A 14,750-nucleotide genomic window follows, 5' to 3' on the forward strand; every position below is an offset into this window, starting at 1 on the left:
ATAAGTATGATTTCTGGAAAACAAGAGAGGGGATTGTTTTACTTCATTTTTATACACATCTATATTCTCTTAGAAAATGAGAATAACGAAAATCACTTTTATAATGAAAATACATTTCCAAGGAATTTCCCGGCAGTCTAGTGGTGAGGACTCTGCTTTCACTGCTGGGTGCCCAGGTTTGATTCCTGGTGGGGGGAACTAAGATCCCACAAGCCATGTGGTGTGGTTAAGAAAAACAAATTTCCACTTCAAACAAAAGTAGTAATTTTCAAAGATGAGAAAGCTGAAAAATGTTTATGACACTGTTTTACAAGAAGAAAACATGTAGAAACTGTAATTGCAATATTGTAAAAAATATCTGTACATAAAGATAATGACTAAAATGTTCAAATACTAAGTGAAATAAAAATTTTAAAATTGAGGGTTCTTAGACTTTGCTATTTTGAAAATGTATGTAAAAGTCATTTCAAAAGAAAAGTATAAAAAATCATAGCACAGCCTCTAAAGGCAAAGCAACATCAACCAATCTTCATATTCAAAATGCCCACGAGCATTTACTCTTTTCCAGTAATACTTTCCTTAAGGAAACACTTTGGCAGGGCACGGTTAATAAACTTTAGTTACAAAATGCAATATGAGAAAGAATAATGAACAGTTAGTGGAGTCTAAAAGCTAACTCACCTAATTACATGACCTTGGGCAACTTCATACCTCTAGGCCTCAGTGGCCTTCTCATGTTAAGATGAGGAGGCTGGGTCAGATCACGTCTAGGGTCTCTTCAGGGACCCTTAAAAGCAGTGCTTAGTTACTACTGCTCTTTTGAGGGCAGCCCAATGCCTGTTGCTTGCTGAATAGGACATATCCTACAGTGGCTTCTCACCACTTCTTGTGGTTTCAATCACAGGAAACAGACGTCACCCATGGGCCTAGAAGTAAGTAACGAACAAACTCTGACGGATGCAAAGAGCTGCCAACTAAGGCCAACTCCCATCTTTTTAAAATACCAGAATCAAGAAATCACTAGAAACCTCTATGCCTGGGGAGCCTGACACACATCTTTCACAAAAACTAACAAAACTAAAAATATCTCTTTAGGCCCCATGAAAGCAAGATGATATAATTTTAGAAGAGTCCAAAACAACTTTGCTTCTAAGGCCAAATGAAGGAACTGAAGGAACTCCATTGCTATAGGCAGAAATATGTGACTTTGGAGAAAAAAACAAAGGCAATCTTACTGCCAGCAGCATTTTTCGTGGAGATCCAGACATATCCTAGGGACTTGAAGACTCATCTTCATCTTCTTTATTCTATTAGACCTTTAATTTAATATTCTATGTAAAGCTATGAAAGACTACTGTACTAACAGATTCAGTAACACAGGGACTTAGCAATTGTTCACTTTAACTGCATGTTAAAGACCCTAGGATCAAACCCGGGTCTCCTGCATCGCAGGCAGATTCTTCACCATCTGAGCTACTAGGGAAGCCCCAAATGTATGTTATCAATCCCAAGACCATCGGGCCAAATACTGCTCTCATTTATAATGACAAAAGTTGACAGCCCTGTTCTGTGTGAAATAATGCTGAGATTTTTAATCCTATAGACATGTCCCTTCATTAAACACAAGACAAAAACTTAAGATACTATCTCTAGAGAAAATTAAAATCTTTTCTCAACAGAGTTCTTCTGGTCTGGTATAGTCATATCAGTGATTCTCTTTGCCTTACCGTTACCTTGGTGAGAGGACTAATGTTTTCAAAACTGTCATTAGATCACAGAAATGGAGAACCTTGAAAGTAATCCCAAGATTCAGAAGACAGTAAAACTAAAATACGTTAACAGGATATTGTTAACATGAACTAAACTCCATCACTGCTCTTAGATACCTTACAAGCTAGATGGGAGGTATGACCCACCCTCCCCAAAAGAGATCTCAATATCATATTCTCTTTCTCTTCATATATAGTGCCTTCACAAAAGACTAAAGAACATTTCAAATTAGCATATGATCAAATCCTACACTGCACTGTGCTGGAGTATGTTTAGAAGAAAATGAAAAGACCCAAAGATAGGCTCAGACTGTTCCCTCAATGGCAGTTCCTACCTGAGCCTACAATTTGACTTCAGATGAAGACAGTTACATCTTTTAAAATCTAGAATGATCACTGGATGTTTGAGAAGCTGGATTATTATAATGGAAAAGGAATGGAAATCAAACAAACAACTATCTAAACTTCATCTTGGCAGCAGAAGTGATTTGCTGGAACCTTAAGATTAATGTATTCAAGTTCTTCACCATCACATATTCACAAAGCCAAAAACTGCATCAACATGCATCATGACATGCTACCAAATGCAAATTTTCAGTCCTGCTTTCTATAGGTTTCTACAGAAAGAAAACCTAAAAGCTCTTCCCAGGGATAAAATAATCTCTATGAAGTGGCTTTCTTTAAATGATTCATCTCCCACTATCCCCTTGATGGCTATAACCAGGCCATTTCTTTTTACTACAGCCACACATTCAAACTTGAGCCTGTGTTCACACCACTCCCCACCCCATGAAACCCCTTACCCCTCTCCTCTACCAATCCTTGGATTTATTTCCAGGGCTGATCATGTTCCCCATCTTCTATGAAGCTAACTAGCATTGCCTGCAACTATATTCTAAATTATTCATGCAGAGTTTGGGATATTAGTATAGATCTTTGAAATCATTCACGCTATTAATAATTCTCTCATTTCATAAGAAAAGACCAAGAAAAGAGGAGTCACTTGCCCAGAGTTCACATGGTTAATTAGTAGCAGAGTCAGACTAAGTAGAAATATATGGAAAGAATATGTCACTGGGAATGAGAGATGGGGGTTCTAGTCCTAGCTGTAAATTTGGACAGATCACTTCTCTAGGCCCACATTTCTTTACCTAAAAGAGATATGAATTAAATAACTTTTAACCATCCTTTTCACCTCCAGCATTCTAAGATTCTGAATCCTAGGTCTTCTGACTCTCAGTTCAGTAATCTTTCCACTTAATTCCTTAAATTCTCTGAATTTCTACAACTTTTGAACAGCCAGAGCCTATAGCACACTGAGTAGTACAGGAAAACAAAAGGTTTCCACCACCACATACGCAGTGAAAATGCTTTCAGGACAAACAGAATCTCAAAGGTCCCCACTCCTATGCTCATGGCCTTTGAGCTTTTCCTGTCCATTCTTCTACAGCCATGGATGAGATTACAACCTCTTAAAATGCATGGACTGAACCTGTTACGTCAACCACATGACTTCTTGATCTTCCGCCTTTTGGATCTAGGGCAGATTCACACAAACAAGGAAACTGTATTCTCTACTCTTTGCCACCAACCATACAGAAAATCCTAGTTTCCAGGTACCTGGACCTCTGTGGCAATGTCTTAATTATTAACCAACTGCTAGGTCTAGAGAATAAACTTCAGCAGTTCCCAGACTCAGGAAAGACACTGGAGTTGGTAACCATTTGCAATCCTTATGGTTGAGTTTCAGGGCCAGTCTTTTTTCTTTTCCTGGGTATAAGGTACTTTTATTGATGGCTACACAACAAGGCAGGGCTCCCTAAGCCCCTCCCCTTCCTCAGGGCCTTGGGGATGGAAACTGTGTGGAGGTCGGGAGATTCTCAGTGTGGTGGAGGATGGAGGTGGGGCAAGGACTCCCCGGCAGCTGAGGAACTCTCTCTTCCTCTCCTGCTTCTGCTGGGCTGGGGGTCCAGGGACCTTAAAAGGTATGGAACGCTTCACGAATCTGCGTGTCATCCTTGTGCAGGGGCCATGCTAATCTTCTCTGTATCGTTCCAACTTTAGTATATGTGCTGCCGAAGCGAGTACTCAGGGCCAGTTCTAACATAGAGAGAAGACAGCTAGAGAGCGGGTCTAGCAGCAGCTTCCTCCTCCCTGCACGTCACCACTGCTTGTTGCTCTTGACAGTAATTCCTGACAGGTGATGCTGTTAGAGCTGTTCTATTTACAAAAGAGACATGGTTACATTTTAAAAATAATAATTTAGACAACTTTTTAATAACCAGGAGAAAGATAGGTTTTGCATGCACTATAACAGCTACTTTTATATGCTGAAGAAAAGAAAGATTTAATTAAGATTCCTGCAGTGGTTTAAAGTCTAAATTATTAAATGCAAAAAGCAGTTAGGTATTTAGCCACTGCACTTTGTTCACCTAGACCCAATACTTCTTTCCCACTAGCTGAACTGAAGGAAAGTCCAGTTTTAATAAACCACAGTAGTCTAAGGGCTCTAAAGATATACCATCAAAATTTTCTATGACACTACAGAATTCCTTTGACACTATACAAGTGAATTCCTTTGACACTATACAAGTGAAAAAAAACGGACACTTATAAACTGTCAACACAATGCAGTAAATAAAAACATGGTTTTGTGTGTGTTTTATTTTTTAATCGGCTAGACCTAGATTTGAATTCCACTTCTATGACCTAAAGCAAGTTGCTTGATCACACTGAGTTTCAGTTTAATTACCTATAAAGTGGGAATAATAACAGTACCTATTTTATAAGATTGATGTAGATCAATAATGAGTCTAAAACTCTTCAGTACAGCACTAGGACTAAGTAAGTATAACAGACAAGTGCTATTATTATTGTTACTCTTACTGTTATTATTACTCCCTGTCCTTACGGTCTGCAATGAAGTAATCTTCCTATCTATAAAGATGCTGAACAATCATTAATATTTATAGATAGGAAGATTGGCATTATACAACCTGTAACACACTGAGTACAGGCAAACAAAAGGTTTCTAATGCCACATAAGAGATGCAAATGCTTTCAGGATAAACAGAATCTCAAAGGTCCCCAATGCTAAAAGAATTGGAAATTGTCTGTCTTGTCTACAGGTGAAAATTTACACCCCAAAGAGAACATATGGAATATAACTCACATTTCCACAGTGATAAGAGGAGAATTTGAGTTAAATCTTTAAAACTTTAGGAAAAATATCTTAGTGACTGTGATTTTAGCAAAGATTTTTGAAATATGATACAAAAAGCAAAAGTAATTAATTGGACTTCAGTCCAAAAAGGAGGAGATATATTATATGTACGGCTGATTCATTTTGTTGTACAGCAGAAACTAAACAACACTATAAAGCAACTATACTTCAATAAAAATTAATTTTAAAAGAAAAAATTAATTGGTCTTCATCAAAACTAAACATTTTTGTTCTTCAAAATATACCGTTAAGAAAATGAAAAGGCAAGTCACAGGAGGAAGTAAACGTTTGTAAAATATATATTCAACAAAGGACTTGTATTTAGACTGTAATAGAAAGTTTAAAGTGGGCAAAATTTTTGAACAGATACTTCAAGGAAGATATACAGAGAGCAAGTAAACACATGAAACGATGCTCAACATCATTAAAGAAATGCAAATTAAAGCTACGCTGAGGACTTCCCTGGGGGTCCAGTGGTAAAGAATCCACCTGCCACTGCAGGGGAGAGGTGTTCGATCCCTTGTCAGGGAAGATTCCGCATGCCTCAGAGCAACTAATAAGCCCACGTGCCAAAATTACTGGAGCCCCTGAGACGCAGCTACTGAGCCCACATGCCCAGAGCTCATGCTCCGCAACGAGAGAAGCCACTGCAACAAGAAGCCCATGCACAGCAGAGTAGCCCCTGCTCACAGCAATGAAAACCTGGTGCCGCCAAAAAAAAAAAAGTCACACTGAGATACCATTTGTTGACTGAAAAAAAAAACAAAAAAAAAGCGCACAATCTAAAAGCTGAAATTTATGTTTTAATCAAAGGCCTTACTGAGGACTACAGCCTGGGATGGCAGTCTCTCAGACAGCTCTGAGGGACTATTACGAAGATGTAAGAAAGTAACTGGGATACATAGGAATTTTTGCTGGGAAAAAAACAACATGAGGTTGCACATCAACAGATTACTGCTAATTACAAAACAGATTATCTCAAGTTAATGATTTCAGCACTTTTCTGTATATGGGAAGATATAAGAGTATGGGCTTACTGAATCATTCCTCTGATACACATCTTAACTACCTAAGGCCAGTATCCTATTTCTCTCCATCCTGAATTCCACTCAGGGTACACTGTCAGGACAGCTACAGTGACTGATGACTTGGTGGCTGGCAACCTGTTTTTCCCCTTCCTGAATTCCCCTCAGGGTACACCATCAGTGACCCCAACAGTGGCTGATGGCTTTATGGCCACAACATCCTTTGCTTACTGAAATGGCAGACAAATTCTGTGTCCACACTATATATACCCACTGTGCATGTGTGCACGCATGCTCTTTGTGACCCCATGGACTGCAGCCTGCCAGGCTCCTACGTCCATGGAATTCTCCAGGCAAGAATACTGGAGTGGGTTGCCATTTCTTCCTTCAGGGTATCTTTCCAACCCAGGGATGGAACACACATCTCCAGTACTGGTGGGCAGATTCTTTACCACTGAGTCACCTGGGAAGCCCTCACACACTCACCAGAATGGCTAAAATTTAAAACTGATCATATGAATAGCTGACAAGGAACCAGAACCCATGCACTGCTTGTGAAACTGTAAAATGGTACAACCATTTGGGAAAACAGTTTGGCAATTTCTTGGAAAGTTAATCATAGCCGTATCATATAGCCTAGTCATTCCACTCCTAGGTATTTACAAAAGAAAAATAAAGGCGTATGCCCAGACAAAAACTTGTACATGAATGTTCCCAGCAAAACAACAAAGAACCAAAACTAGAAACAATCCAAACAACAAAGCCCCAAAACTGGAAACAATTCAAATGTCTATATAGTAAATAAATAAATTATGGTAGGGGTTTCCCTGGTAGCTCAGTGGTAGAGAAGCTGCCTGCCAATGCAGAAGGCACAGGTTCGATCTATGATCCAGGAAGATCTCACATTCAGCGGGGCAACTAAGCCAGTGCACCACAACCATTGAGGCTGTGCTCTGGAGCCTGGCAGCCACAACTATTGAGCCCAGATGCCGCAACTACAGAAACCTGAGTACCCTGGATCCCATGCTCTACAACAAGGGAAGGCACCACAATGAGAAACCTGTGCACCACAACTAAAGAGAAGCCTGGGCAGCAATGAAGACCCAGCACAGCCAAAACAAATAAATAAAATTATAAAAAAAATAAATTAGGGTAAACCCATACAGTGTAATACTACTCTGCAATAAAAAATGAGCTGTTAATATAGCTAACATAAATACATTATGCTGAAAGAAGTCAAAAGAAAGGATTCATATTGTGTATAATACCATTTATATAAGCTTCTAGAAAATACAAACAATCTAGAGTTAAAGAAAGCAAATCAGTGATTAGTTACCTGAGCATTGGGGCACAAGGAGGGGTGAGAAGGAGAGATTACAATGAGGCGGAAGGAACTGTTGAGGGTGTGGGATATATTCATTATCTTAACGATGGTAATGGCTTTACAAATTGTGCACTAAATATATGCAGTTTATTATATGTTAATTATACACCAATAAAAAAAGATGGTTAGAGTTAACAGCCAGAAAGGTGAAGACCCTGAATAAAGTATGAGCTACTCCGGGGCGGGGGAGCAGTGGGGAACAACACGAGAGGGGAAGTGAGGGTTATCTTTTTACTTGATCCTCAAGTTCTAACATAGGTTTAAAAAAGCAGCTATATCTGAGATATAAGCCTACTACCTTGGTTTTCTGTAACCTTTAGGATCAAAGACAGTTTATAAATCAATCTCTGCTGGATCCTTAAAGTATGCTAAGTCTTAAAAGAAAATGAAAATCCTATTGCTTTCAAACAGTATTATTCCTAAAACAGGGAATAAGTCACAATCAGAAACCTGGAAAAATCATCTAGGACACCATAAACTCTACCTGTATCTGCTACCCTGACAAAATGCCAAAGCAGCTACTGCCTAAAGACCACTTATAATCACAGCCAAGGATAAAATTTCCCATCTTCCATATAACATGGCTTCCACACACGAATGCAACGTGTTTCTCTTAATTCAGTTCATTATGACAATTCTTTCTTGTGTCCCCTTATCCGTCTCATCCCCCTTCTTGGAGGGAAGAAAATTTAAGCAACTATTTAAAGGACAAATTGATACTCCCTAATTGTCACAGAACTATACAACAGAGTCACTTTCTTCAATATTTTCTCTCTGTCTCAGAGTTTCTAGCATATCTCTTCCTTTTACATGATCACTTTCTTCTAAGATCCTGAAATTTACTAAAGGAAATGTAGAATCCAAAATCTATGCTTTTTTCCTCAGCTGGTTATTTATTCAATTTTCAACCTACAACTGTAAGAAGGGATTGCTGCTGCACTGAGTGGGTGTTTGGGCTTGATGACATTTAAAGTCCCCTCCAACTCTAAAATTTTAAGACTACCATTCATAGCAAGCGTTAATAATGAATGAAGTAAGAATCTCCAAGTTGAAAGAACAATGATTAACCCAGAGTTATCCTGTAATCAGTGGTAAAATTCCTTAAAATACTGGTCTCAATTTCCCTTTTCCTTCAGTATCTTTACTCTCTTAAGAGTTCTTCGATTAGAAAAATTGTTTGGAAAAAAAAAGAAAAATTGTTAAAAAAAAAAAAAGCAGGTAGATAATAAGATATGTTCATAGTGATTAAAATATTCTTTACTTTTCAATTTTAGCTTTGAAGTTTTAAGAAATTTCAGCATCAACATCTTTTACTACTACTGATTCCCCGAAGGCCTGAATATCAAAAGGGCTAGAATCAGCTTACAGCAGCTGGGCAATATTAAAAAACAAAGAGGGAGGGAATGGCAGACAGCAGGGCAGGGAGAGAGGGCTGGCACGGTCTCACCTGGTCTCACCTAACCCTAATCAGGGACAACCAATCAATGGTGCTCTGCTGGTTAGCAAGAGGTGATTTTTTCCCTACTGCTTTCAAATAAAAGTGATAAAGAATAGAAGGTTCAACATAATAAAGAAAAACACAAGGTTTGTTTGAATATGGGGATGTTTTTGGTAGTCATGAATGATTTCAACTGAGACACAAAATGATAGAAAACACCACCTGCATGTACAAACTGTTTCTCTACAATACTGAGTATTTCCTGTTAATAAACATTAACCTGTTCTTCTAATTCACACCTTATCTTTTAAGCCTCTATTACATTTCACTGAAAATATAACACTCTCCAAGAATAACTTGGCAATCCATTTACAAAATACAGTGAGCACCCCAGGGGTAACAAAAAATACCACAGAGGGAATAAAATTAGTCTACTCTGACCTGTATGCCCATCAACAAAGTTAAATCATTCCTCACTTGTTACTATTCTCTTAGCTTTTTAAATAAACAATTAACAAGTCATAAAATTTTCAACTCTTTTCATAAAAATATCCCAACATTTAACAACTCTCTCAAGAGATTTAAATGCTGAGGCATTCCCTCAGTTTCACCTCCTATGAACAGGATTTCCTTAGAGACAAGTGAAAATAACATTATCCAGTGATCCTTGGGCTCTGTCTTTAAAGACTAGGCAGGCAGAGAGCAAATTTTTAAGGTATCATGCGGTCGTCTCAAACTCTCAGTAACATTCCTGTAGGTTTCCCTCCCTCTTTTCAAACTATGTAATCCCTGTGTTTATCAACTTTCAAAAAACACAAATGACTTGTATAAAGTTCTCTGCATACTCTTTGGTTTTGAGCGACCTTTTGGATCAAAGTTAGTATCTTTAAGAGGAAAGAAGCAGGAACAATTCCACTTTTTTTAAATAATCTTCACCTTTCCTAATATTTGTTTAAAATTCTGCCTAGCATCCTTCATCCTTGCTCTCATTTTGGATGGACAGGGATCTACAACTAAATGTACTTTCACTCTCACTTTGCTTTTAGAAACTGCAACATAGTAAAAATTTAACATAGATGTCCAACAATAAACAAGATTTTTAAAAGTACATACCTTGTACTGTCTCTAATCCCACATTAAGCTTGTTTTACAAAGTCAGGCTCCTAGCTGAATCAAGATGCAATAGTCTTTCTTAAAACAGATCAATCCTTGATTGTACGGGAAGACATGTAGTCTACAAAATGCAGAAATGCTCTGCAGCCTCCTAACATCCTGCTTACACTTACTCCCCTTACACATATTTCAGAAATCAGTCTATCTGACACCCACACTCATCACTGCTAAAAAGTAAGAAAACACTCTGTTCATTTAGCATTTTTATCTTCCTTTGTCTTAAGGGCTTCCAAAAGGAACTGAAATAATGCTGGACGAGGGATAAGCTCATGGCCCACCCAGAGACAGACTGAAGAACCAAGGAATGGAACACCAGACAGCCTGGCTTCACCACACACGTTTGCATCTCGAACATGTTTTAAAAAGGTGATTCTCACCACTTTTTCAACTTAGGCTCCTTGTGTCCTTTCCACACAAGCTACCTCAAAGAGTAAAGAGCAAATCTTTGGTAACTTGTGAGTTCTGTATTCTCATCAGTTGACCTGCACTTAGAATCCGCATAAGCTTGGAAAGGTATACAGCAGCTAAAGGGATTAGTAACTCCTCAGATGCAAACAAATAATCTTCAGGCACACTCAGTCCAAACGAGTGCAGTTTTATAAAATGTATTCTTAATGGAGTTCCCGAGGACACACACTAGAAAAGGTGGAGTAGGCGAAACCCCTTTGACTTCACTTTTAGCCTACAGTTCAAGAAAACTAAGCCATGGGTAACAGAAGCAAACCAGCAATCTCACCCACTCTACCCACCCCCACATACATACACAGACACAAAGAGAAGTGGATTGCAATGCTCCTCCTCAGCTCTCATTTCCACAGAGTTCTTACATAAAAAGCAATGGTAAAGCCTTGAGGGATGGTATAGTTGGCAATAAAGGGGTTAAACAGCACTACTTTCCTGGAAACCTACCAACCCCCAGCCAGGAATGCAATTCTCCTCACTACCTGTGTGTGTTACCTATTTTCTAAAAATTCAGCAGATTAAGAGTTAAGAAAAACACCTCGAAAGAAAAAGAGAACTTGGTTCAGCTCCACCCTCCTTAAAGCAAATACCAACAACTCTGAGCCAAATCCACTCAGCATACACAAGACTCCATGGACATTCCAAAAAACAGGTGAAAAGAAGTTCAATTTCCTCAGGTATCTCACCTTTCAGACCCAAATACTTAGCAGAATTCACAAATTAGTGAAACTCATGTTAGGTAAAACAAAAGCACACATAAAATTCCATTTAGAATTTGAAAAACATTTACAAGTCACAAAGGTCACTATAAATCAGCAAAAATAGCTGGAATTCGGGTGAGTAAGGTCAAATAGTACCCATGGAAACAAAAGCAAAACAAAAGGATACAGAAATAGAAGATACACGGGCCCTAAAGCTTAAGACTTAGCAGGAAAGCTCCCTAACTATAGAGTGTCATGCTTATCTTAAAGAAACCTGGGAGAATGTTGCTTTGATCACCAGTGAGGGAAGGTTGTCACTACTATTAAACCCACATTTGGGGGGGTAAAAAGATAGTCACCAGATAAAAACAGGCACTGACTTGACAGCCTATAGTCACTGGAAAGGACAGTCCAGAAGCACCTGTCTTGATGGAAATAGGTAGGAAGAGATGAGTCACTATTTTAAATCTGTTCAGTACTCTCCACAGCTCAACCCTCTACGTCCTAAAGCAACATTATCTTCCTGTTTTCATCACTTTCTCAGTTTTCTTCCCAAACTTGTGGAGTTGCGTCAGAATGCTAATGGGTGGGGATAAGAGAAAAGAGAAAGAGGGAAAGTTAGAAACAATTTGGTTAGTAGAAAGAGACACTGGGGCGGCAGAGTGAATTACATGGAAGAGAAGACTACAAAACTAGTTAGGAAAAGTTATTAAGATCCAAGACGCCCTATCTTGGACAGCGCCCCCTATCTTTCCCTAGATAGAGTAAAAATCAAGATTCAGTGTGGGCAAAGATACTAAGATAACCACGGTGTTACATGAACACCAGTATTCTTTCAGATTGGAAGTAACTGGCACCTGAAGAAAGCCTGACTTTTCTACAGGTCGGGAAAAAGGTTATCAGTGTAGCCCTGGGCAAAGGAGGTAGCGGAAGAGCCGAGGAGATTGTTATCATGAAAATGCATAGAAGACAATATAATCAGGTACTCAAAAACTTCTGGACCATTGTAGTCCAACTTCTTCCCCGTGAGGAGGGTGATCACCACTCTTAAGTCAAGAAGGGCATATTCTTGAGAGAAGTTCCAATCCCCTGACTAGAGACCGATTAGCAACAGGGCAGAGACAGGTTCTCTGGATGAGGAAATACTGGAAAGCCAACTACCGTCATACCCAACGATCACAGGAACTGGGCAAGAACCCATTTCTGCAGTCACAAGGACAAACGTCCAAGGGAAGAGGGAAGGTAGCGCCCAAGACAGGTAACATTCCTGAGGGGAAGGATTATCAGGTGACACCCGGCTGAGGGCCCAGAGAGGGGACTGGGCGGGAGCAAAGTTAGCAGGTGAAAGGGATCAAGCTTGGGGAAGGAAGTGACCTTTGAAGAAGCAAATAAGAAGATACCAAAAAAGGGGGGAAGGGTAGTAAGAGAAAATGGACCCAGAAAAGCACTGAGGCTAGAGATAGAGAAGGCGTGTTCGGGTAACGGAGGAAGAAGAAAGGAAGTGGGGCTGAGAGGGAAGAGATAGGGCTGAGACTGTCCAGGGCTACGCGGGGTAAGGGCAGAACATGAGGGAGGGGAGAAGGGGGGTGAAGAAAGCCCCGAGGTTGCCAGGGCAAGAGCCGAGTGGGACTCCGGGGATTCCCGAGGTCCCAGAACGGTCGGAGGTCGGGCTTCGGAGCCCAGCACCGAGCAAAACGAGGAAGGGAGGCGCGGGGGCGGCTCCCTAGAAACGGGCGTGCACCCCTGGGGCCAGCTGCGGGGGGTCTCTGGGTCCTGAGGGCGGTTAAGGGGCCAGCCTGAGGGAACCAGGTGGGAGGGACACTCACAAATTTCTTGGATTTGCCGCCGTCGCCGCCTGCCGAAGGCAGCTCGTCCGGGTTCCGGCCCTTCTTCTTGTCCCGGGTCCCGCGGCCGGGTCCCAGGCCCCCGCCGGGCGGCTCCATGTCCAGGTCTGCGTTGCTAGTGACCCCGCGCCCACGCCGCTCCCGCCCGGCAGCTCCAAGCCCGCCGCCGCTGCCGCCGCCGCCGCCCAGCAGCTTCTCAGTCCGCCGCCGCGCCCCGCCTCATTAGCATGCCGGGCTGCGCGCGCCTCATGAATATACAACGACGACGCCTCGCTCCCGCCCGCCTGCCCCACTTCCGCCCGGACCCGCAGCCCCTACCAACAGGGGAAGGGAGAGGGTGGAGGAAAGCCGCGGAAGCGCACTACCTGCCTGGCGGGCCTAACCATTTGGACTCACGTGGGGGGGGGGGTGGTGAGTGGGCGGTGTAACTCTCTGGGACAGCGCCGCCTGCCGGTTGGAGCGGCGCAGGCCTCCCTGCTCCCACGCAGTGCCCACGTGGCTGTGAAGCCTGAACCCTCTCATCCCCCAGACCGAGATATTACCTGAACCAAAAAAATCGCATGAGAGAGACTTATCCTGGCAGAAAATTTAGTGCCAGGCTTTCCAGGATAATAGTTTTTATGTGTTCAATACCCATGGAGCACACGAAAAAATAAAGTGATAGCTACCATTTATGTGCCAAGAACAGAGCTTGGTTCAGGGCCAGTGCTAGAGCAAACTCTACTAGCTCTGGAGTTCAATTACCTAGTTCTAAATCCCAGGTCTACTATGTTCCATGTTCCTAATCTGGAAAAACTAGTTATTGCCATTGCTGTGCCTGAAACTTAATAATAGTTAACCATTTACCATACACTTGTTCTATGCCAGACCCTATGCAAAAACACAAATATTTTCTTACTGAATCTCCACAACGGCATGTGACAGATTCTACTAGTCTCACCATTTTAAGGACAGGAAATTTGTACAATGACAACTGAAGTGACTTGCCCAAGGACACATAATTGACAAAAAAAAAAAAAAATTAAAACCAGGTTGGTCTGATTGCCAAGCTCTGCGTTTAAAAAGGATTCCCTACTGACATGAAGAACTAACTGGAAAAGACCTTGATGCTGGGAAAAACTGAAGGCAAAAGGAGAAGCGGACGACAGTAGGAGAAGGGAACGACAGATGGTTGGATGGCATTACCAACTCGATTAACATGAGTTTGAGTAGGCTCTGGGAGTTGGTGATGAATAGGGAAGACTGGCATGCTGCAGTCCATGGGGTCCCAAAGAGTTGGACACAACTGAGCGACTGAACTCAACTGAATTGACATAAACCAAACTGAGTGAAAAGAACAGGCATTCTTCAAAAGTGTTTTCTTTGTTCTACTAGCTTGATTCTTCCCTCACCAATTTCCTCTATTCTCCCAGCTACATCTGGTCCCTTGTGTGAAAAGCATGTGGCACCCAGTAGGCCTTCAAACTCTGGACTTATTATCTTGCTCAGAACCAGCAAAAGATTTCAACTGCATGTTGCTAGAGAGCCACCAGCACTCAATCTAGGGTCTGGTATGTTACAAGGAGACTGCCAAAACGGCTGGTTCCTAAATCTGACCTTCAGCTTTTACCTTTCACTTTCTAATTGCCTGATGGAGAGTTGCATAGGACTGCCCAGCACACATTTCAAAATCAATTTGTCCAAAACAGTCCCAAACAGCTACTTACTTTCTAAGCTAGAGTGTTGAGAAAC

At 41.2% G+C, this 14,750-nt stretch overlaps 1 protein-coding gene and 1 non-coding gene across 3 annotated transcripts in view; both read right to left on the reverse strand.

Moving 5' to 3' along the window:
• The window catches only part of LOC136156221 (protein diaphanous homolog 1-like), a 45,145-nt gene extending 31,900 nt beyond the window's left edge, over nt 1–13,245 (reverse strand). Inside the window, exon 1 of one of the 2 annotated variants that reach the window (XM_065918769.1) lies at nt 13,002–13,245. In XM_065918769.1, coding sequence (XP_065774841.1) covers nt 13,002–13,118 — 117 coding nt within the window. In that variant the 5' untranslated portion in view covers nt 13,119–13,245. The remainder of the gene's footprint in view (nt 1–13,001) is intronic. The other variant, XM_065918768.1, reaches the window with a different exon arrangement.
• On the reverse strand, nt 3,751–3,857 carry LOC136156683 (U6 spliceosomal RNA). Its single transcript, XR_010661171.1, has one exon. It is a non-coding gene; the product is annotated as a U6 spliceosomal RNA (small nuclear RNA).
• Nucleotides 13,246–14,750: the final 1,505 nt, after the last annotated feature.

The sequence above is a fragment of the Muntiacus reevesi genome, chromosome 1 (assembly GCF_963930625.1).
Source record: "Muntiacus reevesi chromosome 1, mMunRee1.1, whole genome shotgun sequence".
NCBI classification, from domain to species: Eukaryota; Metazoa; Chordata; class Mammalia; order Artiodactyla; family Cervidae; genus Muntiacus; species Muntiacus reevesi.